Source organism: Macrosteles quadrilineatus, unplaced genomic scaffold (genome assembly GCF_028750875.1).
Source record: "Macrosteles quadrilineatus isolate MER2022 unplaced genomic scaffold, UCM_ALF_1.0 Scaffold_2__2_contigs__length_208266976, whole genome shotgun sequence".
NCBI classification, from domain to species: domain Eukaryota; kingdom Metazoa; phylum Arthropoda; class Insecta; order Hemiptera; family Cicadellidae; genus Macrosteles; species Macrosteles quadrilineatus.
The window spans coordinates 24,824,839-24,852,422 of NW_026542595.1; the positions used below are offsets into that span (position 1 = coordinate 24,824,839).

At 35.2% G+C, this 27,584-nt stretch overlaps 1 protein-coding gene across 1 annotated transcript in view; it reads left to right on the forward strand.

Annotated features, from left to right (window-relative positions):
* The window catches only part of LOC128987995 (RNA transcription, translation and transport factor protein), a 49,297-nt gene that overhangs the window by 17,240 nt on the left and 4,473 nt on the right, over window positions 1-27,584 (forward strand). Inside the window, exons 2-4 of the mRNA XM_054409158.1 lie at window positions 5,977-6,198; window positions 10,676-10,771; window positions 17,744-17,904. Coding sequence (XP_054265133.1) covers window positions 5,977-6,198; window positions 10,676-10,771; window positions 17,744-17,904 — 479 coding nt within the window. The remainder of the gene's footprint in view (window positions 1-5,976; window positions 6,199-10,675; window positions 10,772-17,743; window positions 17,905-27,584) is intronic.

Sequence of the window (27,584 nt, forward strand, 5' to 3'; positions counted from 1 at the left end):
TCCAGGGGGGTACAAATCCACCCCGTACATATATATTTTGATGTTGGCAGGGGGTACAATTCCGGGGGGTACAATTCCAGGGGGGTACAATTCCGGGCCGTACATCTCCTGCTCTTTTTTATATCTAATATAATTATCCGGTTCACTGATCACTTGCCCACATTAAATAGATTAGATTTCGTTAAAATCAAAGTGTACGGGGTGGAATTGTACCCCCTCTAGGCGTGACGTCAAAATGACGTCAACGATCGCCGGGGGGTACAATTCCAGGGGGGTACAATTCCGGCGACCCCAATAAGAGAGCCCCACTCGTTGCGGCGCCAATTGCAACCTCAGGGTTTTTAGGTTCGTGCTTGGAACTCTCTTTTATTACCTATTTCCTTGCTAATAGCCTATTTTAATTTGAAACTTTTTTTTTATGATAATAAAGTTAGCCTTTGATTTTTTTTTACTAAATAATTTTATATCGAATTTGGATAAGATTGTTTTAAAACAAAAGTCTTTACTTGAATCAAGAATATAAATTTTAACAGCTATGAGGCTACTCGATCCACCTCAGAATTAGGTTAATGTTCTCAAATTGTCCAACACCTATAGGATAGTCTGTAATAATAAGATGGAGATTACCAAGTTTCTTCCAAGTTTCCACATTTCTTCTTGTTTAAACTATTTGAAATAATTAGACTATTGGTTTACCTTTTCACTTTTTACTAGAAAAATATTATAATATAAAAATTCATACAAACTAGTTTTTAAACTCTCACCCAGGCTAGTTCATGGTAGAAGAAGCAGGAAATCCAGTTGTTACCTAACACATGTTTTTCAGCAACAATGTATTCAGGTCTTCTATATCTTGAAGTTCACTGTTCACTTTTTAGTCACTCAGGCCAATTAATAGTATATGAAATTTAATTTGGGTAAATTACTTTTTGAGATTATGTTTGGATATATATAATTATTTTTACTTTAGCTTGTGTTTGAAATAGATTTTAAACATAGTATATTTTAAATAGGTTTTTGGGCTTAATTGACTGGTAATAAGCTATTTATATATTATTTAATTATACAAAATTTTATGAACTGTTGCAACATTTGATGCCAGATGGAACAGAAAGGCCAGTCATGTACACCTCTAGGACACTAACGGAAGCAGAAAAAAGGTATGCTACAGTTGACAAGGAAGCGATGGCGTTAGTTTTTGCAGTAAAGCAGTTTAGACAATACCTCAGTGTGAATAAATTTCAAGGTGAGGACGGATCACAAGCCACTTAAAAGAATATTCGGAATGCATCGAGATCTTACCAAAGTAGTAAACAACCGTATGGTTCGTTAGGCTTTGTATTTAATGGAGTATGAATTTGAGATCTAGTACATCAAAGGACACGATAATCGTTTGGCTGATTTTTTTGTCTCAGTTTTCACTCAAGACCCAAGAAGTATTGGATCCAGATGAGAGAGAGATTCGAGCATTGGTTCAGGAGAAAATTGACATAGTTTATCCAAATCATGAACTTGTGCTGGAATATAAGTGAGACCCAAATATGGAGAAACTCATAGACTACCTGGAACATGGTTGGCCAAAAGATACAGGAAACTTGCCACCATCCATAAAACCATATTGGAATAAGAGAGAAGAGCTGACATTGGAAAAAGGTTGAATCAAGGTGCAACTGATCCATCTCAATGGACAATGCAAATGGAACCTGAAGATGATGAACATAGTTTTGGAAACTCAGCTAAATTGGGTGGGGAGAAATGTAGGATTATTGTTATCAGCTGATATGTTCAGTTATGAATCATCTGCTGTTTAGTTTGTTTACATTATTATTGCTTTTGTAAATAAATAGTATTGATTGAGTTTACTTAAAATGTATTAATTAATTATTCTATATTAGGCCTAATTGGTTTTGAGGTAATGTTATCAATAATAGACAATTTAGACAATGCTCTTTATTTACATATTCGTGGGAGAATAGTACATGCGGCAATAACAACAAATATTGTAAGAACAAACTTTACAGTTTATTTGAACACGTTTAAGGTTATTTAAAAAAACTGCAATTATGTATACAGTAGAACCCCAGTTAACCGAATGGGGGAGAGCCGTTTCAGATAACCAATTTTTCGGTTAACCTATCATATGCTAAAAATAGCCTACGTATTACCACGGTGTGTGGGAGAAATGAATTTAAAAGAATGTCTATATAATACAGTGTTTTATTTCAACTACAAAAAAAATGTTGCAATGGGCTGGAAAATACTTTAAACTAAACAATTAAAGTTACTAAAGCATTTTACATTAGGTATTACTGATATTTTTTTGCCCTGTATTATTTTATAGAACCGTTTCAGTTAACCCGGGTTTCGGTTAACCCGAATTCGGTTAACCGGGGTTCTACTGTACTAAACATTTTTCTTCTGTTAAGTGTCTTTTTACTGTAGCACTTCTAAACAAAATATAAATTACGGTAATTTAACAATACAAAATATTCAGATTTTATCTTATTTTCCATTGTATTCAACCCAGGAAGTCCTTTATGACTGTAAGATCAGAGCTATGCGTTCGTAAGACGTTTTGGAACTACAACATCAGTTCCAGACGTAAAACAAAGCCGCGTCTCCACCAACAGAACATGTTCGACGAACATTTTGTATTTCAGCCGAACGTTTTTCGGTGTTGGTTTGGTGGAGACGCCTTTTCGAACACTCTGAGCATCGTGGTGGGAACTGGATGTTTGGGTGTAAATCTTCATCCTAGAACAAATGTTTCTCCTTGTGCAGTTAGTAGCATTTTTCATTGTTTCTAGTGAAGTTTGACTTTGTACGTGTTTTTTTTTTTTAGACTTTGTGTTTTGTATTCATCTTTTAATTGATTGACAAATCAGTTTCGGATGATTATAGTATTGTGATTATTAGTATCTTGTTTTGAAATAGTTGGCCTAATCAGTGATAAGTAACTTAGAGGCGGTTCACGAGCTCGGGACTTCATAGTCCGCGACCAGACGTTGGTCCCGGACTATATAAGCGACGACCAAAAAATGGGTTCACGAGTCAGAGCCTAATGATGTGAAAGCCGGGCCCATTGTAGGTCGAGACCAAATCCATAGCGGAGCCTAATGACAGGGATTCGCAGGGAATTTCTGTTAAGACGTTGGTAACAACCAGTAACGACAGTCTGGAAACACATGTGAAGCCACTGCTGTTGACATACGCACTTCCATACAAAAGGATTATCGTGAAAAAAGGCTGAACCAAAACGTCCAAACCGATTATTTTTCTCGTATTCCATTGTCCCAATGCTCGCCTATGATAATCTATCTAAGTTCATTGATTTATAAACACAACAATCCACGTTTGTATGAAATCAGATAATGGAAGTATTTAATGAAATATATTTTTCTGTGTGCATTATTATAATTTAATTAAGATGCATGACATAAAATAACCGGGTAGGCCTATTTATAACCGGATGAATGCCTATTTTGCATAAATGCCCGATAATTAAGGATGGTGATTTTTGGATAGGATAACTTTAACAAAACTTATTTAAATGGTACAATTATTGAAACTAAAATGTATTTAGAGGTACTGATTATTAGATATAAAAATCGTATGTGTGCTGGATTTAATCGTGGCTGTAAACAAAGAATATTCTTTCCGTTATTCTTCCACTCTATAATAATCTAACTGTAAAATGTTGAAAATAATATTCTGCAATTAGCTCGTAATATTATTTATGTTAACAGCTATGGTTTTTAATTTACATTTTGTGTTGTTGCGATTTTTAAAATCAGTTTCATTACAATGCGTTTATATTTACTAGGTAGGAAGGATTTACTAGTATTATATTATATTTACTAGTAGGAAAACATAGTTTTTTTTTCTTTGGGCATAGTTTCGAACTGAAAATTTGATTTGTTCTGCTTTCATTAACAAACAAATAGCTACCATCCAAACTTTACTAACATCCAATAAATCACCAGTTTCTCGATGAAAAGTGCCATCAGCCAAAAATATTAGTGCAACTTTTTTTTCAATTTAGAATACTGTAATGGATTTTGTTGTCGGGAAATCCGTGCCTTGGAGTGAACGCCTCAAATGACTCATTGACGGTATCTTTGGAACATTTTAATTTATCTTTAAATTCATCAAGTCATAAAAGGGTTCTAGTCATGATAACGAGCTGGTCCTATGCGAGGTAGTGGAGTGATGGTACATAATTGTTAACATAATACAGTATAGATATTTCATAGCCATATTCAATACACACGGCGACCAGTGAGTACAACACAAGACAGTGATATCACCGCGAACCGTACTCAACGACTGACGGTTTGATTGATGTTTCCCACGGCAAAAAACTATTTCTGATAATTATGCTGGATAACGATGGTTTAACTGTGGCTGATTAGTTATATTTATATTCTACGCATAATTTTGTCGTTAAAATTGTAATAACATGGGGTTTATCAGTGAAATATCTTAGTTATGATACTACTTTGTTACGTGCATAATTTATCTGTCGTTTTAAGTTGTTTGATGATTTTTTTCATGTTTTATGAGCCTTTTTACCATTTTTACATATTTTTTTAATATGGTGTTGTGGGTAATGAAATTGTTCGGAATTTAATGAGGAACCATATTTAAACATTAGTTTTTAACAAATAATAAAAATAAAGGAGCTAATTAGATAAAACCGGCATCATGTCACGTTAAACCTGCCTCCTACCAGGTCTGAGTTGGAGACCAAACACCATTGTTCTTTTGGGCCCGAACCATCTCATTTGGGCTCGGACTTGACTCGTGAACCCACCGGGACTAATTATCAGAGCCGGGACTATCTGTAATTGGACTCGTGAACCCAACTTTTAAAACCGGGTTTTATCCCTGCACTAATTGTGTGCCGCCTATCAGTTTGGTCCGCGGCTTTTATAGTCTCGAGCTCGTGAACCCGATTTTTTAAGTCGCGGCCCAAATACCGGTTATTTCCGGATTCTGGGCTCGGACCACGATAGTCCCGAGCTCGTGAACCGCCCCTTAAAATCCTGAATACACACCCTTGTAAAATTTGTGAATAAGCAACTCGCTGTCAGTTCTGCTTGATAAAGGTCACTGCACTCATTTCTTCCTCTTAAACAGTTGTCTCTGCCACCAACGAGGAGGTCAATGAGTGGTCACGAGCAAATGAGCAGCTGCTAGGCCTATGCACGCCGAATAAAGTCGACGGTGTGTAGATGTACTCATCACTACTCAAGATCACCAACTAATCAAAATGTCCGGATCCCTTATACGCGAACAGTCCGTGAGCTACTTTAAATGACTAATTGTGGAATGTTAGTCCGTTTTTTATGTTAGCGAACAGTGTTCAGCGGACATGTTCGGTTGGTGGAGACGGGGCTGAAACAATACAAAATGTAAACTGATGTTTAAAATTTGTTTACCAAAATACTAAGTTATTCCTTAATTAATTTGATAATTTTAGTAAGGTCTACTTTGAAATGAAATTACATTTTTAGTGTGCTAGCGTAATGATCTTGAAAACCCACTCCCTCTTCATGGTAATGCTAAGCCGAACCCCTCCTTAAGCGTTACATAATATGTGTACGGCCCCTTAGGCCCGCAAATGTCTGAACATTATCCTAAAGTATCACACAACAATCTTTTTAAAATAAAGAGGTGTTTGTTAAGGCCTTGGCAATCATCTATTGTGTTGTGTTATTGTTAGTGATAGTAATACACATAGTCTACAGGTACTATAGGTACATTAAGGCTTCTTATCTTGTTCTTATCATATGGTATGCCATAGTAAATTCATTTGTTAGAATAGGCTAGGCTATTTAATAGGCTTATTACTTTGTTTTATTGGCAATGTTGAAAAAATTTGCTACACTTTAAATAAATTGTTTGATTAAATTGAAGTATTGTGTACCATTACCACAGTTTCTGTATTTAATTTACCTTTGTGTGTGTACACAGATGAAAAACAAGTTCGAAATCTTGTCCTTTGGCTAGAAGACCAAAAGATTCGCCAGTATAAAGTTGAAGAAAGAGCAGAATTACGGGATACTGAGTCACCCAACTGGCCAGCCACTTTTAAGCAGTACTGTCTTGATGTTGCTTGTCCTGTACAAGGGAAACTATCTGAACAACTTGAATGGTTGTTAGGATTTGCAGTGAGGCTTGAATTTGCTGACAATCGTAAGTAAAGTTTAGGATTTATTCATCACTAATAAGTTATAATATATTACATAAATACCAACCAATTAAAAACATATAAACATTACTAAACATATCATAAGTACTTTTGACACAGTTTTGCACACCATACTTTTGCAGAAATTGGATTTTTATGGTATAAAACACCGTGGAAACTTAATATTTTTGAAACCTACCTTTGTGGCTGTAAAGTAGACAACAATATGTAGCATCCGGCAAACAAACATCAGCTTTTAAAGAGGTTTTTGCCAGGGGTGCCACAGGTTTAGGTTGCCGAGGTCAGTGAGGTCAGTACTCGGGCTAGTAATGTTTTACAGTAGGACCCCAGTTAACCGAAATAAAGGGGGGGGAGCCGTTTCGGATAACCAATTTTTCAGTTAACCCGTCATATGCTAAAAATAGCCTATGTGTTACCACGGTGTGCAGGAAAAATGTATTAAAAACATTGTCTATATAATACAGTGTTTTATTTCAGCTACAGAAATGTTACAATGGGTTACAAAATACTTTGAAATAACAACTGAAGTTATTAAAACATTTTACATTACGTATTACTTATATTTTAACCCTGTATCCCTGTTGTTTAATGGAACCGTTTCGGTTAACCCAGGTTTTGGTTTACCCTAATTCGGTTAACCGGGGTTCTACTACTGTATATGTTAATGATTTGCCAAATGCTATGCCTTTAAAAACAGTACTATATGCAGATGACACATCCTTCATTCAGCCTTCTGACGATTTTAAGAGAGCAATCCATACAATTGATAAACATGATCAATATTGATAATTAATTGGTTTTTAAGTGTAATTTTCTTTTGAAATTAATAGAGACAAGAAAGAGAAAATATGTTTAACACTATGCAGCCTCCAAAATGGAAATTCAGACTTGTAAAATTGCTGGGTATTTTCCTAGATAAAAAAATAACTTGGGAAAAACATACAAGCAATTTAATAAATATGAGTACTCATAAGGTTAACATGGGAAACTCCAGAGCCCTTTTGACGGATCTGCACCAAACTACACACAAACCATCCTTGAATAATGCTTAACAAGCTGCTATACCCGTGCTTTGCAACGGGAAGAAAACCTAGACTTCTATAAGTGTTGCTGATGATTGAAAAGACTGATTTAAAAGTTGAAAACTTTCTAAACCCTACTTTTGATGTCAATAGATCCAAATATGACAACATACCTTAGTGTAGCAATCTTGTTATTAATCCTTCTGCGTCATGGATGAAATGTTTTAACACAATTCTTCAATTTTAGTCAAGATTCTTTACATGTAGCCTACTGTATAAATTACGAATGAAACTGTGAGCAATGCTGGCAACACTCTTACAAAACTTATGCAACCTTTCTTTGTCCGAACATAACCCTCTAAATAGTTCACATATTTATAAAGCATCACAAACATCTTTTTCCAGTAAATAAACAAACACCAGTTTACATTGCCCAGCTGTTTCATTATACTAGGTGGCGTTCACAGATGCATCCACAAAATTGAGCGGAGTCATCATCAAGGGTTCATATTATATTGTTTTTGTCATACTGCAGTAAAAACAGTCGTCATTGATGCATGCGTTCCGGGTCTAAAGTAGCATTTTTACTCTTTAGGAAATAAAATTCGTTTTTAGCCTCTATGGGGTAAAACTCAGCTGTTGTCAACTCAGATGTAAATTTATATTTTAAACGATTGAATACGTATCGAAAGATGTAACGATTCGTGCTTCATAATCATTTTAACTAGTCTCTTCCCATAGCATTTTAGCATTGCAGATACATTAATCCATTCCCACACTCAACACTGCCCACCTTTACTACTTCCTTCACCACCCCTACGTCATGGACCTATTTCCCTCTCTTCCCATAGCATTTTAGAATTGCAGATACATTGTAATTTACAGTTCCCACACTCTGCACTGCAAGCCTTACTACTTCCTTCAACCATTTCCTACGTCATAGACCTGTTTCCTTCCCTTCCCATAGCATTTAAGTATTAGATACATTTATCTAACTGCCCAAACGGTTCCCTCACTCTGCACTGCCAGCCGTTACTACTTCCTTCACCACTTCCTACGTCGTGGGGCCTGTTTCCTTCCCTTCTCATAGCATTTTAAGATTGAAGATACATTAATCTAACTGCCACAGATGGTTCTCACAATATGTCCATACTTCATTACTTCCTAAGCCACTTCCTACATCGTGGACCTGTTTTCATCACTTTCCATACCATTTTAGTATTTTAGTTACGTTAATCTAATTGTCACAAACATTGCCCACACTCCGCACTGCTAGCCTTTACTACTTCTTTCACCATTTTCTATGTCGTGGGCATGCTTCCATCCCTTTCCATCCCTTCTCACAGCATTTCAGCATTGCAGGTACATTAATCTAACTGCTACAAACTGTTTCCAGTTCCCAAACTCCACACTGCTCACCTTACTACTTCCTTCACCTCTTCTTACGTCGCAGACCTGTTTCCCTCTCTTCCCATAGAATTTTAAGATTGTAGATACCAAGATACCTTAATCTAATCGTCATAAACAGTTCCCACACTCCGGACAACTCGCCTTTACTACTTCCTTCACCACTTCCTACGTCACGGACCTGTTTCCCTCCCCTTTCTATAGCATTTTAGGATTGCAGATACCTTAATCTAATCGTCATAAACAGTTCCCACACTCCGAAAAACTTGCCTTTACTGCTTCCTTCATAACTTCCTACGTCACGGACCTGTTTACCTCCCTTCCCATAGCATTTTAGGATTGGAAATACCTTAATCTAATGGTCATAAACAGATCCCATACCCCGAACATCTCGCCTTTACTACTTCCTTCACCAATTCGTACATCGCGGACCTGCTTTCCTCCCTTTCCATAGCATTTTAGGATTGTAGATACCTTAATCGGATAGTCATAAACAGTTTCCACACTCCGGACAGCCCGCCTTGACTATTTCCTTCACCACTTCCTACGTCGCGGACCTGTTTTCCTCCCTTCCCATAGCATTTTAGGATTGCAAATACCTTAATATAACGCTCATAAACAGATCCCATACCCTGAACATCTCGCCTTTACTACTTCCTTCACCACTTCGTACATCGCAGACCTGTTTTCCTGCCTTTCCATAGCATTTTAGGATTGTAAATACCTTAATCTAATTGTCATACACAGTTCCCACACTACGGACAGCTCGCCTTGACTACTTCCTTCACCACTTCCTACGTCACGGACCCGTTTTCCTCCCTTCCCATAGAATTTTAGGAATGCATATACCTAAATCTAATCGTCATAAACAGTTTCCACACTCTGGACAGCTCACCTTGACTACTTCCTTCACCACTTCCTACGTCGCGGATCCGCTTTTCTCCCTTCCCATAGAATTTTAGGAATGCAGATACCTTAATCTAATCGTCATAAACAGTACGTCACGGACCCGTTTTCCTCCCTTCCCATAGAATTTTAGGAATGCAGATACCTACCTAAATCTAATCGTCTTAAACAGTTTCCACGCTCCAGACTGCTCACCTTTACTACTTCCTTCACCACTTCCTACGTCACGGACCTCAAGCTAGTGTCGTCATTTGATTATATTTATGATCCATACCACCGTTTATGTTCTAATGTCAATGGAAAATGCTATCAGCTATTTATTTATCTACTGCATTCAAAAGTCAACAGCTGATCATATGTCTTTGTTTATGTGTCAAATACTGCTTCCATAAGGATTATATTGAAACTTTGAGAGACTTTTTTAACGCCATATAGATGTTGGCACTCACCGGTATGGTCTTTATCACCATGCAAAATTTGAAAACGATTGATTCAGCCGTCTAGGAGGAGTTTGCATATTACAAAATGCATAAAAGTCGACGTATAAGAGCTTCGCTCGCTCCGCTCAATTAGATGATTCAACCTTTGGAAGCATAATAGACGTAGCCCTTGCTTTGGATATCGGCCTATGGGGCAGAGCCCCTGAGAAATTTGTCCATACCAATAATTTTCAGTAAATCTACACACTGTAAGCTCCATTTTCATGTGCCATATGCCTATATTTTTATTTTGTAAATGGCCTTAACCGTTTACATAAAATTTGATTGTATCACTTTAATAGTATAATAGATAATGCCTGAAAGTTTCATTACAATCTGTCAAGCGGTTTCGGAGTCCATAAAGGACAAACAAACATACATTGGATTTAGCTATTTTGATCAAACTTGGTAAATTTATTTATTTTATACTAAGTTATTATTATTTTACAAAAACACACACTTTTATACCCTCCCTATAGCAGCAAGCATATGCACTCATAAAACCTAATGTTAGTTAAATACATTTAATTAAAAATCAATTCAGGCAACTGGAAATTCGCTTAATCGGTAGGTTTGCTGCGGCGGGGGTATTATTATTATAAGGTAACACTTAAAATCTTAACTGTTATGTTAAATTGTCTTTACAGTTGAGAAATATAAAAAACGTACCTCCGAGGAAGTGGTCAAGAATAACATTAAAGCCCCAAAGGTGATTTCTTCAAACCCTCTTGACAATTTGGATTGTAAGTACCTCCATATGTGAATATTTTTTTTAGAAACATGTTTATTCATAACATAGGTTTAATCTAATTCAATAGTACATAAAAACAAGGAGTGTGAGTGGCTTGTTTTTTTAGCCAAGCCTGAAAGCTCCTCCTGATTGCAGAAAGTTCCTGCAAAGATTGCATGATAGAAAATTCACAATGTAGCTGTGTCTGAGGAGAGACGATCACACAGTGTAGTCAGTATGAAATGGTGAAAAATGCACATTACACCAAATTTATTACGGTAGACTCTCGCTCATTCGGACTAATGTGGCGGATGTCCGGTAAAGATTACAAAAAATCTGGACTATCGAGAGTCGAGCAAATATTTGTAAATTTTGCTTTTATGGCAAGTGGTTTTGTCAAAACATCCGCTAATACAAACGGGAGTGTCTAAAACAAACTCATCGTAATAAATTACACTCGGCTACTGTACTGTATTTTACAATAGCACTACTGACTACTGTACTGTATTGATAATAATGTAGCCTATTGCGGGAACTGTAAAAAATAAAGCAATTTACCATACTTCTTTAAATATAAATTATTTACAGTACAGTACAGCAATTAATAAACATCACAGGAGTAAAATAATTAACTTCACGAAATGAGCATAAAATTATTTTATTGCATCAACAAAATATACTTTACAGCACTAAACTTAGTACAATTCAGTAGGTTTACTGTATAAGAAATTTATTTAAAAAAAAGTAAACGCAAAAACAGAAAACTTTAGTTAGCCTACATAATTTTAGGAAGTTAACTGACTACTGTCATAAAAAACAAAAAGTTACAATTGGGAGATTTAAACTTTAAAAACTGGACGTAAATAACAAATACAGTAACTTTAGACAGTTATTACTCTATCAGTTAATTAAAAAATAAAAACTGTACTATATGTACATGTTTTCTATATATGAAATTATTGTACATATATGGCCATACATGTTTTCTATATATGAAATTATTGCCCATATATGGCCATAAATATCTTCCATATATGGAATTATGGTCTATATATGGTCATATATGACTCCCAGGTATGGAATTAAATTACTCCTATATGTAACGCATGTATTCTAAAACTGACATAATTTCTAGTTCAGTACGACTTATGTTTTGAAAAAAGTCTTTGATCGTGGCCCGCTTTACCATCTTGGCTTGTTTTGCCGCCATGTCCCTCAGCTTCCATATGCACATTATGTTGGCAGCAGACATGCCTTCTAGACGACTGATATACTCCAGGGCTCCGTCCAGCATCTTGAACCCTTCCGAGTGTGGAATTGGTGGCTTGGGTTCGGGTAGTTCCTCTTCGTCCACTGCTTCATCGTCATTTGACACCATTCTTATAAAGTCGTCGTCTGTAATTTCATCTTCGCCCTAATTGTTCATCCACTCTAATACGTCACTTTCGTTCACTTTGTCACATCCTGGTATTTTCTCCAATAGTGAGACACATTTTCTGTTTTCACTTTGTTCTCATCGTTTTAAAATTCCCCACTGTTGATCTCCTTGAATTTGTTATCCTCGTGGTCTAACAGAGTCTTCCACGATGAAACTATCGTCATGGGCGGGATTTCAACAGTGCCTGAAGTACCCCTTGGTTCATTGGCTGAAAAGGGGCAGTGACATTTGGCGGCAAACAACAACTTTATTGTCGTTGTTCTTTAACTCATTAGCAATGGTCAACTCAACGCATTATCTAACAGGAATCGCTTTTCTTGGCAAGTTGTTAGCGGCTAGACATTTTTCAACACGTTGAACAAAATCAGTAAAAAAACAAGTCTTAAAAATGGCCTAATTTATCAAAGCCTTTTGCTGGTTAGTGTATCATAATGGCAGCACTTAGTCTTTCTTTAACCCTCCGAGTGTTATTTGTCGCTGCAGCGACACATAACACACTTTGTGTAGTGTTTTGTGTCGCTGCAGCGACTCACAAACACTGTTTACGGCGAAGGCTCTATGACTGACAAAATCGGATTGAACTGGATCGAGTTAGGTATCGTTTTATTTTACAGATGCAGAGCTTTCTTTGGAGGTCTGTTTCTAAGCGCTATTCATTTTAGTTCCGAAAATATTGTAGCAGACAGCTGACGTGCGTATTTGTAAACAGCTTGGTTATCCTCGTACCGATGACTGATGTGTTTTATTACATTTATCATTGTTTTAGTGTTAAAAATCAAAAGTAGTGATATACGTGGTGCATTATAAGAAGATTTAAGTGATTTTGAAGGGCTGGTTGATGATCCTGAAGAAGTAGGTAGTGATATTGATGTAAATTATCAGCCAGATTCCTAGCTATGGTTAGGCTATGCATTCTTAGCTAAGCGCTATGTACTGAAATCTGTTTTTTGCCCATAACTTATTTATTTGCAAATCTACTTCCTTATATTATTATATATTTGTAATCCTCATAAAATTTAGAACAAAGTGGCTATTTTCAAATATTTATAGGCCTATAATTTATACAATTTCATTGAGCGCAAACTTATTTTTTTTTTTAAATTTTCCAAAATATTTTTTTTTACCTAAAAATTGTTTTTGAAACAAATGTTCCTTATGTTCTATGCATAATATTGAAGCCCATGATTTTCCAAACAAAATGGTATATAGAACAGTATAATTAACATTGTTTTCAAGCTTCTCAGATCCGTTTTAATAAAACCTTGCAAATGAGCAAAAAATAGGCAGACATTAAGGCCAAAACAAGGGACACTCGGAGGGTTAAATTCTTGAATGTTCTAGGTTTCTTTGATTTTCCGATTAAAGTTAACCTGAGCTTGTGGTTTCCAGTAACATTGCAACAAGCTAACACTGTAACCCTTTCCTTGCTTTTTTTGTACCCCGGTGCAGCGGCTACTTATTTTGAGGCAAGCGTTTTAGTTACATTTTATAATTCAAGCATATTTCATCGCACTTGTACAGCTGATCGCCAGTAATTCCTTCTTCATCAAAGAGATTATGAAGGAAATTCATAAATTCTGGGAAAACGTCTTTTGTTCCCAGATAAAGCTTCCCCACTTACTGAGAATTACCGAACCCCATATCGCTTTTTCCAGCGATCTAACAATCCGTCACTAGCAGAGAATTTTCCATCATCCCCCTCAATTTCACGTTTGAAATACTTAACTTTCTCTTGGAGCAAGGGACCATTAACAGGAACACCTTTACCTCTGAATTGTTCGTAACACAAAAATAACGCCTCTTAAACTTCATTAGGTTTACCTGAACGCATTGTTTTCCTCACCTTACTTGTGCTTACACTAGTTTGAGAGGTGAACGTTTCTATTTTTTCCAGATTTTTCCTCCAGTCCGAAACGGTACTTGTCCCAACTCCTAGCTCGAAGGCAACTTTTTTCGCCGTTTCACCATCAACACACTTCATAGCATGGAGTTAATCTTCAACTGTCACAAACAACTTCTTACGTTTATCACAACTCATTTTAACACAATACAGAACACAATATGCACGCGAAGCTACAGTCAGACTGACAGGTAGCAGACTGTCTGACAGAGGTTAATGGCCAGTAGCGGCTGGTGTTCATAGGTGGTGGGAGGGCTCTGCATATGTTTATATATAAACGAAGGTCTAACATCATTCACGTTTGTCAAAGAATTGGAAAAGATTTAGGGCTTAAATTTGTAATACAGCACACATAGGCCTAGCCTAGGTATATATATTTATTTAAACTTGTTTCCAAGGCTGTTATTGTATTTAACTTAATAACAGTATCTGCAAATGGATCTGTCCTGAAAATAAAATTAACAAAATAATGATAATATTTCATAAAATACAGAAAGCCAAATAAGTAAAACTGCTTACAAAAACAAATTGCATTTAAACTTATACCAGTAAACCTATTATACTTCAATAATATTAATCAACCAGAAATGCAGGGCCTACCTTTAACTAAACTGGATGTGAAATAAATTTAATAAAGTATAAAGTTGGTATTTTACTTAAATACACGCACGAACAGTACTCCTACATCACTATTTATTAATCACTAGACAACATCACCAAACCAAAATAACATTTTGAGGTTAGCTCAGTTGTTTTCTAGTTTTGTTTTAGAAATTAGATGGTTTGAGTTACGACAAACAGGTGCGCCAAAATCAGTTCTACCCATCATAACGGTAGCTTGTCATACAGAATAACCAGATTGTGGTGGCTGCCCTAATTTTAGACTCTGCTCGCGCAACTTTGGACTCAGCCCCAAAGCGCCAGTACTAAAGCATTGCAATGACGTCATGGCAACCCCAACGCTGTTCGGTTGTTCTGCCATAAGACTACATGTATTGGATTGAGACGGTTTGGCTGCCATCCGCGCCGTCTTTACTAAGCAAGCGACGATACAAAATAAGTCTTTACTGAATTGAACTGTCCAATTATTTGATATATTTATGTTGTATATTGTTTAACGTACTCGTTAAAGTAATTTTAATTCAACTTTAACTGAATAATATTAAAATGTAATCTGTTGATGTATTGTTGGGAGGGTGGCATCCGAGAGTCCTTATGAACTAGCCGCCACTGTTAATGACAATGGTTAATGCCCCCTCCCTCTCCCAAAATGGCATGTGTCGTTGTTACTATGATTATTGATTTTGCAAAGAACAATTTGAAAACGCAAAATGTATGCCATTAATGTGATGTGTGCTTACTCGCACAATAAATGAAGGCGTTGATACGTAAAGTTAGTTACATTTTTATTTGATAATACGTACTGCGCCACTAAAAAAATCACGATTGCCGACCAAGACTTTATTTGATAATACTGTGCCGAAAACAAAAAAATCACGATTGCCGATCCGGACTAGCGGGAGTCCGGACAAGGCCGATCCAGATGAGCGAGAGTCTACTGTATTACCAAAGAAAAATATTATACCATTTAGTTTTTCTAGTGATTATTTCACTTATGCTCGTAGAACCTAAATAGTTTGAACTTGTGATTTTGGTGTAATATAAATAATTAGATCAGACATGTTAAAGTGTACGGTAAGCAATAAACTTCTTATTAAACATTGACATTTATAGAAGTATTTTCAGGATATAAAAAAGTGCTGTCATTTAGGCGGCGTAACCTGTAAAAAATAAGGGAGTGTTCCTACATTTATTTTTAAGTATAAAGGTGCATCCACACTTGGCGAACAATGTTCACTGAACAATTATTGCTATCATGTTGCTGTTCGAGGTCGAATGTTTGATGTTCGCTAGGTGTTGACACATCGAACATTCTGAGAGGGAAATTGGAGGTAGAACGTTTTTGTTCAGCCTCTATGAGCGAACTTTAGTCCAGTTCAGAGAGAGCAGCCTTTTGTGTTGAAGCCCCTTGCAGCATGTTTCTTTGCGTTTAATGTTAAAGTGTGTTTGTTGTTAGTGATTTTGTGTACCGCAGTGATTCTGTGTAGTTTAAAAATTAATAAAAACCAGTTTTGGGACAGACATTTTTTTTTAGCTTTAATCAAGCTGTATGAACAGCTTACTGTGGAACCCACTTGATGACAGCTACAAGATGAAGAATAAAAGAAATACCGTAACAGTCTGATGGAAATCTCCAGAGAAATTGGGGATGTGGACTGTGTTAAGAAAAAAATCTACAGTTTATTATCACAGTATAGGCGAGAGAAAAGCAATGCAGAGTTGAATTCCGAGTAAAGTTGGAGAACAGGCAACCACCTATCAAGTCCGCTCTGATGTGCTGCCCCCTATAATCATATCATCTTCTTAATAACAGTCTCTGCCACCACTGACGACTCCATTAATAGCTGATAATGTAATATGTACCTACTACAGTATAACTCCTCATACAGTATACGGCCAAGCCCCTGGCCAGATAAACCAACCTATTATGAAAATGACAATTCATACCTAACAAATATATGTAACCAATATATGCAGTCAAACGTATCATTCAAGTTTGTTCTGGAATTATTTTTAGAAGAATAAACATGTTTGTAAAAAAAAAGGAATTTATTTGTAGGTTTAAGTTGTTAAGTAATGAACGTACGTACAAATATTATGATTCCAGGTAACAAAAACTATTAAATAATAATGGAGTTCAAAATTACAATAAATTGGCCTTGAAGATCATTAAGACTTAAATGGTACATACATATCTATTTAACTTTCTTAACCATTTTGTGAAATACAAAAATTAATGTACTGTATTGTAACTATTACCCCCTTTTGGAAATAATCAACCAACTGTTCAGAGGTTAGGCCTACTAGCTCAACTGAGTATAGTTAAAAAGTAAAATGTATAAAAAACAGATAAATAGTGAGAACGCTTAAGTTGCTAAGACTAGTGCTTGCATCTAAACGTGTGTTAGCTGTTAGAAAAAAAATTTTGATATTGGCTTCCTGGAAGGGGTCGGATAAACAGAGGACCGGGTAAAACCAAGGCCGGATATCAGTTGTTCTACTGTAGCAGAAACAACAGTACAAGCAAGTAAATGCCGACGCCTAAGCACATCCATCTTCATTCGAAACCTAAATAACAGTACAAGCAAGTAAATGCCGACGCCTAAGCACATCCATCTTCATTCGAAACCTAAATACAGTACTGAGTATAGAGTGAATATCATAAAATACTGTTTGTAGAACCGCTTAAATAAATGTTCAGCGAATGTTTCTTCCTAGTCCTAGTGTTAGAAAAACAATACTATTTTTTACATAGGCTGGTATTACATTAGGCTGGTTGATTATTACATTCCAGTATATAAAAAAATTTTAAAATTTAGCAATGATCTAATTTGTTTAGTGCTCAATAGCTATAAATGGGAAATATTTCTCATGAAAGATTAGTTTACATTGCTAAAACGAGCTCTTTGGTGTGACTGTGAGTTGTAACTAAATGTACAGTACTATGTTTCATTCCCTTTGATATTCACTAAGCCTAAAACTATTATTAAATTGTGACAGAATTGACTTTGTGTTTACCGTTGCAGTTGAAAGTATTGAGTTCAAGAATGGAGTGAATGGGTTAGCTGCAGTTTTACAAGTGACACCTCACCCAGACCATCTGGTAACATTGAGAGCCATCAGCCGACTTGTCTCCAAGAGGCTCAACTCAGATGCTCTGGACAATCCGGACACTGTTGTACCCAAGGTCAGGATAGGTTAAAACAACAGGCATCTTTAAACAGCTGCTTCTCTGCTTTTGTCCTATTCTCTAATACGAGCAATGTCTATTGGTCTGTCTGTCTGTCTGTAATATATATCTCAATATCCAGCGAAAGGATTTTGACTAAATTTTGGAAGTACTGTAATCAGAATTGTTTATAGCCGTTAAACATATACATGTAATGGGCTAAGTCACATTTAAAATATCTTAGCCTACTTTAAAAAAAACAAATAATAACTACGGAGAAAATTCCAAAAAATTGTAAATTTTAAATTCCCATATTATTCTTATGGAGAACTTCACAAGTGAGCTCGTTCGCATGGCTCAATCCCGTCCTGGTTGAAGTTCGTTCGCTACGCTAACTCGCCTCCAGGTTGAAGTTTGTTCGCTACGCTCACTCACCTTTTGGTTGCAAATTAGCTGTTTTCATAAATAAAAAAAAAAATAATAGTGCTGCACCCTGTTGGTTATCCTTGTAACTTTAATGGTATTGAACATCATAGAACAGAACCAACTTTTTTAATTGAAACAGCTGTTAAGATTCATTAATTCCATTTAAATATGAGTATTAACCCGAAAGCCCGATCAGAATAAAAACTACTTAGTTTTCCTATTTAATGTCTAAAGAATCAGTGTACCAAATTTCAGCCTCCTAGGTAAATGGGAAGTAAGAGAATTAGTCAGTGAGGGCTTTGCCTTTTATATATAGACTAGCTGTACCCGCTGGCTTTGCCCCGTTTAACTTCACAAGTGAGCTCGCTCGCATGGCTCAATCACGTCCTGGTTGAAGTTTGTTCGCTACGCTCACTCACCTTTAAGTTGGAGCTCGTTCGCTCCGTTCACTTGCCTGCAGGTTAGCTCGTTAGCTGCTCTAACTCGCTTCATAGAACAGAACCAACAACTTGTTTAATTGAAACAGCTGTTAAGAAATTCCTTTTAAATATGAAAAATCATAAGGTTAACATGGGAAACTCCAGAGCCACTGGGGCGGAGCCCAAAGCCCGATCACAATAAAAACTACTTAGTTTTTAGTTTTCCTATTTAATGCCCAAAGAATCGGTGTAACAAATTTCAGCCTCCTAGGTAAATGGGTAGTGGGAGAATTAGTGATGAGTGAGTGAGTGAGTGAGTGAGTGAGTGAGTCAGTCAGTGAGGGCTTTGCCTTTTATATATTTAGACTAGCTGTACCCGCGGGCTTTGCCCCGTTTAACTTCATAAGTGAGCTCGTTCACATGGCTCAATCACGTCCTGGTTATAATGGGAAACTCCAGAGCCACTGGGGCGGAGCCCGAGAGTCCGATAAAAATAAAAACGGCTTAGTTTTCCTATTTAAGGCCTAAAGAATCAGTGTACCAAATTTCAGCCTCCTAGGTAAATGGGAAGTAAGAGAATTAGTGATGAGTGAGTGAGTGAGTCAGTGAGGGCTTTGCCTTTTATATATATAGATAAACTGAAAATTTATATGTATAAATAAAGTAAACTGTTGTAGTTTGCTTGTTTATGAAAATATTTTGATCAAATTTGGAAAATGCATTTATTTCTTACCAAACTATTAACATTCTAAAAAAAAAAACTGATTTTACCCTCCCTGTTGCAGCAAACCTACTCGTTAGCCTACTCTTTAAAGTAATTATATTTAAACTAGCAGTTACCCGGCGCGCGTTGCAGCGCTTAACAACTATTATTTTAAATGGTAATTTGTTCTTTACGATGAATAATAAAAATGTATACCAAAAATAAAAAAAGAATACATTACTTAATTGCCAGTGGATAAACAATGTTTTTTTGTTTTTTCATTAGGTGTATAAATATATAAGTTTTTAGGCGTACCTACCACCACGTGAGCATGCAACATACAGCTGTCCGTGTGAAAAGTATGCAATTTCTAAATTTAAACCGACGATAGTCAGGGATTGCCTTATAATGGTGATTGCGAAACAAGACGCAAAGGAAATTGTAGTTGCTTAAATTCATAGGGTAATTTGGATTAAATCATCAGTATTCTTGGGATTAACACTATTTCTCCTTTAAACTCACCACTGATAATTTTTGCTCCAATCAATTTTGGTGTAATTACTTTAATAATCCGTCTGGTTCCGTTGCACAGCTTCGGTGGATTTAAGTTTTGCATTAGTATTATTGGAGTTCCTTCTTTTAATAACAGTAATGTGGTGGGTTGATGACAAATTGAGGGGCATTTGAATTCCTGAGATAGCACACACGATTATTATTCACTTAATAATTTATATTAGATTGTGTGGGTATAGAACAAAAGATAAAAATATTTAGGCATTGCCATCCCTTTTATTGTTCATAATACTTTGATATAGGTTTTTATGTTTACATATTTTAACATGGAGAAATTAAACGTTGTTGAGTGCACAGGTGTGCTGCGATTGGGGTTTATATATTTGGACTTAATCAAAAGTAAAATAGTTTTCTGTACTGCACTCTGTGGAAACATTGTGGCACTATTTCAAATCATGACTAATACAAAATGTTGTGATTATTCAAACCTACAAAACAGTTGGTGAAAGTAAACATCGGCTTTTAAATTATATTTATTTGTAAACATTGTAGTTCAAAAAGTCTGACATTGGTCCACTTAAAACCCTCTGGGGCGGAGCCCTTTTGACGGATCTGCACCAAACTTCACACAAACCATCCTTGAATAATGCTTAATAATGCCTGAAAGTTTCATTACAATCTGTCCATAACGTTCAAATATATATACAAACTTCCTCTTTTATAAATATAGATAAGGAATGAATGTGATATTTTTAAGGATACATTTTAGTGTATATCCAATCAGGCAATTGGAAATTCGCTTAGTCTGCCGGTTTGCTGTGCCGGGGGTATTGGCATTTAGTTCGTCTTCAGTCATATTAGGTTCAATAGAAAGCGGCCCATACTCTTTATCATAACCTAGCTTTTAGCGAATTTCCCATATAGGGAATAAGCTATTATCGTAGATCTCATAGTAAGACCTGGACCCGGGACCGATTTACCTTTTCGTTTTGGGGTCCCCAGAGGCCTAAAACACCATCCGTTCAAATTCATATATATATATATATATATATATATATATTCATATTCAAACACCTTTATTCATCATAAATCATGTACATTGGTGGTACAGTGAATAGTGTCAGAATACTTAAAATAAAAATACTATTTCTGTATATGGGAGGTGGAAAACTCCTCAAAAGAATATAATGCTAAATTTATTAAATAATCTTTTAGAATTTTTTCTTGAATTTAGATAGGTTTGTTTCTTTTCTTATCAATTCAGGGACAAATTTTAGAAACTCGTTACCAGCGTATGAGGGTTTTTTCAAAAAATTTTAATTTGTGAGGCTGGACAATCTGTCCAGTATGTCCTCTTCTCAAATTCAAATTCACTTTATTGTCACATAAAAACATTTGTACATAGCAAAGCTATTGAACTGGTGACATTGTCAATTCAATATAAACCTAAAAATACAATTAAGTTACAGAACATTTTTGTCTGACTCTAAAACAACAATTACATATAACAATGCTGCTTAATTTTGTAAAAAGTCACTTACAGAGTAAAATACTTGGTTTAAAAGATAACTTTTTAGAGTATTCTTAAAACTCTTTAAACAGATTTGGCTTTTAATGTTTGTCGGTAGATTATTAAAGAACTTCATACCCATGTAACTAGGGCCCTTTTCATAGATTGTTAAGTTATTGTATTCGGTATTGAAAATTGTCTTTGCACCTTGTGTTGTATGCATGTAAATGCTGCTGTCCACAAAGAAGATCAAAATTCTTCTGAATAAGCAATTCAATAAGTAAGCATGAATATATATAGAGAGAGGGAAGGCTCAATAATCCTAACTGTTTAAAGATTGGCTTGCATGAGACTCGTGGCCGCGAAAATGTCATAATGGGAACAATTCTTTTTTGAAACTTGAATATTTTTTTCCAATCAGCCGATGAACCCCATAGCTCAATTCCATATTTCATAATGGAATAAAAATAGGCAAAATAAACCATTAATCTAGTTTCCAAATCAGTTCTATCCCTTAACACAAGCATTTGGAAACAAGCAGAATTCAGTTTATTGCCGAGTATTGTTGTGTATTTTTTCCAGTTTAAATTTTGGTCAATTGTTAATCCCAAAAATTTATTCAGTATTTTAGATGTAATTTCAGTATTTACATTTCAGTATCTCCTCCTGAAATTATAAGAATGTACTGAATTTATTACTTGCTCAGATTATTGTTTTTGCAATAACAATTGTTTCATAAATATATTGCCCATAAACTGTAAACATTTGTAATTTCTTTAAAAAAATGTTCTTTTGCCGAATCATCTCGTTTAAGCTTAAGCATAATTCTGATAGCCTCTTTTTGCCGATTCAGAATGCTATCCATATTAAATTTTGTTGTTGACCCATATAATGCTAAACCGAATGAAAGATGAGAGTGGATGTGAGCAAAATATATACTTTTTAGGGTTTTCAAATTACTATAAAAGGACATATTTGACAATGCATAAATTCCGGAATTAGTTTTGGTCAAAACTTTCTGTGTGTGTTTATCCCAATTCAAATTTTCGTCTATTGTTAATCCCAGAAAGTTGATCAGTTTTTCCTTTTGAATGTTATTTGAGTTGTAAGTTATTGTTGGCTCTTTTGTAATTTTGTTCTGAGCTGTTCTGAAATTTATAAATTTTGTTTTTTGTGAATTTAATAATAAGTTATGATTGTAGAAATAGTTTCCAATATTCTCTGATTCTACATATGTAAAAATTTCAGTTTCTTCTGGAGAGTTAGATGATACAATCAAATTAGAATCATCAGCGTAAAGACATAATATAAAATTTTTCTTGTAGGTTAAATTATCTTCCATGTCCTTAAGGTAACACAAAAAAAGCAAAGGTCCCAAAATTGAACCTTGTGGGACCCCAAATTTAATTGGTTGATAAGTTGATGATGATTTGATAATTCGATTATGATTTGTCAAATGGGTAATTTCCACAAATTGAGATCTATTTGTCAAATAGGAAGAAAACCAGTTAAGAGCTCTTTTAGATATTCCAATTATTTTAAGTTTTTCTAGTAATTTACTATGTTTTACACTATCAAATGCTTTAGAAAGATCCATAAATATGCCAATTGTATAATGTCCTTTGTCTACTGAATCAATGACTGATTTGATAAAAGAAACAGCTGCGCTCACAACTGATCTTCCATTCCGGAGGATTTAGTGGTGTTTGTGAGTGTGTCAAAAATTTAATATTTTGGATGGTAATCAGCATGGATATGCTGATTATCATCCAAAATATATTAAATTTTTCCATAAAACTCTGATGATTGTAAGTAGATGGCTTTTTCATACACTTTAGAAATTGAAGGAAGAACAGATACTAAGTATATTGGATAGTTTATTATGATATTTTCAGGGTATTTTTTTTTGTATAAAGGAATTATTTTTGTCTGTTTTTATTTGCTAGGAAAAATGCCTGATACAAATGAAGAATTGATCAGATGAAATACAATTTTGCTGATGTAGGTTTTTGCAGCCTTTATTATTGTTACAGGAATTTCATCATGCCCACTGGAGTGTTTATTTTTTAAGGATTGAATGATTTTTTCCACATCCCTTTCAGTGATAGGTTTCAGCTCCAATGTTGGCTTTAAACAAGTCATCGATATAATCAGCTTTCACATCAGCCGGCACATTCTGGTTGCTGCGATTTAAATTTAAATCTGTAGCCATGTTGCTAAAATAACCATTAAACATATTTGCAATTTTACTAATGTCTAAAACTGTTTCTGAATTTTGTTTAAAAATTATTTTTTTTTATTTTTTTTAATGGTTTCTTGTCATTTTCCCCAACTTCAGAGTTGATTATATTCCAGACGGTTTTCTGAATGTTTTGGGAATTTCCAATTTGTTTTTTTTTTTAATATCTGTGTTTAGCCTTATTCAATTCTCTTTTATAAGTCATCTTTTCCTGATGTAAAGAAAAAAAAAATTAAAAAGACATCATACTTTGTTTCTACGCTGGAATTATGACATCGAACCAAGATTCATCGGAAAGCAATTGTGTAAAAAGATTAATGTTTTCTGATGAAAATTTACGCAACTCTTTTTAATTGTAAAATTTACAGTTTTTAATAGATTTTTGGCATTTTACTTTTAATAGCTGTCCATCATGGTCAGATAAGAAAGTAACAAGACCTTCTACCTTTAAGTTAGATAATTTAATATTTTTTATCAAAAAGTTATCTATTGCTGTCTCCGAATTATCTGTAACTCTTGTTGGGAAATCGACAAGGTTCCTCATATTTTTTTCTAACATCTGTTGTAACAATCTATGTCTGCTATCCGATACTAAAACATCAATATTCAGGTCACCTGCTACAATAATTTTATCATATTTTTTATTAAAATAATCAATTAAAATATCTAACCTGTCCAGAAAAATATTTACATCTGATCTAGGTGACCTGTAAATACCAATAATGAGATATTTTTGCTTATTAATAATAAATTTACAGGCACAAAATTCAAATTGTAACTCCTCAAGTAGAACATTACATATTGTATCCGGCACCAAGAACCTTCTCAGCTCAAAACTCTTCTCTGTCAAAATAATAACCCCTCCTTTAGACTTTACTTTTCTAAAAAAACTAGATTTTATTGAATAAGAATTTAAATTAACCCTTTTTATTTCCTCTTCTTTTGTGTCATGTTCAGATAAAACAACTATATGGTGAATTTAACCTAGAGGGGAGGTGTTGAATGTTCTGGTGAAAAAGTTTTATAAAATTATGTTGTGATTTTATTTGATTGGTGTGGTGGTTTGTAGAATTGAGTTTAAAGCTGAGAAAGATGACTGCGCCGATCCACTACAACTTATACTATTTACATTCTTTGGAATCTGGTTTACAGGACAATTCCTTACTGTAAGGCACTCTGAATTTTCAGCTTTTAATAGGTATAGTATGGTTTGCACCTCTCGATCGCTTAAAGTTCTTGACTTCGTCTCAAACTTACAAAATGATCTCCTGCCGGCAAACCCTCATTTTCAGCCCTAGGTTCAAAGTATACTATTATCATGTACGGTGGATAAAACCATCCAATAGTATTAGACTACATAATTTGAGGTTACACAACATCGTCATAAATGTTAACATTTTGTAAGGTGCTACGGCGCGCCGGGGTCGCGGCCTTCCTATCTGAGGCCTCTCCCGTACTACGCTCCTCTACCGTATTGCCTTACAAATAAAATGCTCGGAATCCTCCAAGGTCCTTCCACTACTCAATTTTGAATCAAACGTCTTTGTTGTCTGTTAAAGCTCAGAGTGACACCTCACCACAGGGGGTCAACAGTGTCATCACACTCATCATCGCTTTTCACCTTTAAAACAATTGCCAACGCTGGGTGTTCTCGCGTGTCTCGTGCCAGGCTAATTCGCCGGTCTGAATCAAATTAACCGATGCAGTATGCTAAAATGTCACCCTACTTGCCAGGCTAACTCGCCGGTCTTTCTAAAGTAAAAAATGATTAAATAAACTAAACTAATTACATACTGGCCGGGCTAACTCGCCGGTCTTTCTAACCTACAACAATTTAATAAAATAAAATAAAATCCTACTTGCCAGGCTAACTCGCCGGTCTTTCTAAAGTAAAAATAATAAAATAAACTAAATTAATTCCCTACTGGCCAGGCTAACACGCCGGTCTTTCTAACCTACAACAATTTAATAAAATAAAATCCTACTTGCAAGGCTAACTCGCCGGTCTTTCTAAAGTAAAATAATAAAATAAACTAAAATAATTCCCTACTGGCCAGGCTAACACGCCGGTCTTTCTAACCTACAACAATTTAATAAAATAAATAAAATCCTACTTGCCAGGCTAACACGCCGGTCTTTCTAAAGTAAAATAATTAATAAACCAAAATATCTGAAATATAACTGCAAGGGCTTTACTTCACAAATAGTCTAAATTACACTTACAGCACTACTCGACTTGAGAGTAAAGACGGGCCAACACCAGAGATACTAAACTGGGATTTCAGTTGGGCTTCTTCGCTATTTGACTTTGATCGTCTCAATTACTGATTTTCACTGTCAACTCTTAATATCAAACGTTAATGCCAGTCTCACTAAATAAAATATCTCAATAGCTGAAATCTGCAAGTCTTCCTTCACAAACAGTCTGACAACACTTACTTGACTGGAAAATTTAAAATACGCCAACACCAGAGAAAATGAACTGGAATTTCAATTGGCTAATTCTACCAGGTCATATTGACTGTTGGTTGGTCTTCAACTGCTTTCAACTGAACTGAACTGACTGACTGGAACGGCTAGCGGTTCCGGTTTTATTCGCCTCAGAAGTAGCGAGCTCCAACGGTGATTTCAGGAACTACTTCCGTGTTCAGCGGTCTCCAGTGGCCGGCGTCGTAGGTTAGTGGCTGTTATCGGGATTGACCTTTGTCCCCGAACCCGCTTATTGTCCGCGCTGCTAACACCTTTTGCTTGTTAACGCTTGTAAATATCAACTTAGAGCCGGTCAAAATTTACAACCGTTACAATTTATGCTATTTACAAACATTTATTTTTAAAATATATAAAACATACCCTCTTGTGGTGCTTAGGTTATGGCAAAACCAACTACAAACTTTGAGGTTAGTGAACCAATAAATTTACCATATTATGTTTTTTTTGTTCGCTTTTTCAAGGTACCCAGAAAGGATTTTGTGGATGATTTGGAGACCATTTTATCTACGAGTTTTTTTATTCCCATAAAGAGATCTTTATCAATCACGTCTGTCATGTCGTGTCATGAATTAGTCAAAAAGAAGTATTTTTGCAATGTTATTTACTGATTTTATCGTGTCAAGTATTGCAGACAAAATAAGTTGAAAATCTAAATATCTCAGTAACTCTTAAAATTATTTCTTATTGAATTATCTTATATCCATATCTGTTGCACGGGTTGGTGCCTGCCTTTGTGACCGCTGTTGCCTATATTTTATCATGTACTCCAAGACATATCATCATAGGTTAATGAGATTACTAGAGAACCCGTGCGGCTCAATGAGCCGCATAGTATAAATATAATGCCGAGGAAAACGTTATGCTTAAATTCGAGTAATTCTAGTTACAACTTAGAGTTGTTTAAACACTTGTTTGAAACTAATTTTATTTTAAATATCTGTATTCGTATCGTCAAGGTTCGCCTACATTAATTCTGCTCTCAGTTTTAACTGATAACTAACTTCTAATTAATCCTAAACGATCTGCTTCAATTCGAGTTAACATGATGCTACAAAGTTTTTCCAGCATTGAGAATTGAAGAAAACTGTTGCCTTACTGATAACCTTTGTTAAGTAATTTAAGTTGGCTCATTTACATAAATACTAATTCCTTCACTTATGTTTGGTCTAATATTGCCACTAAAACTTTCAATAGCAAATGAGTTTTTGAAACTTCTTATTTTCGACTTGAAATGTCTGGATTGTGTTGGTGAATTCAGTCAAAAAACTTTGTATAGTTTGTCCGAGGAACTGGCAATATAACCTAGAAGTAAACAATCCATTTGCGTTTTTCTCAATTGAAGTAGAGGAGGAATACAAAAGTTAACAATAAAAACATAAGGTCCGCCAAGAGTTGGTA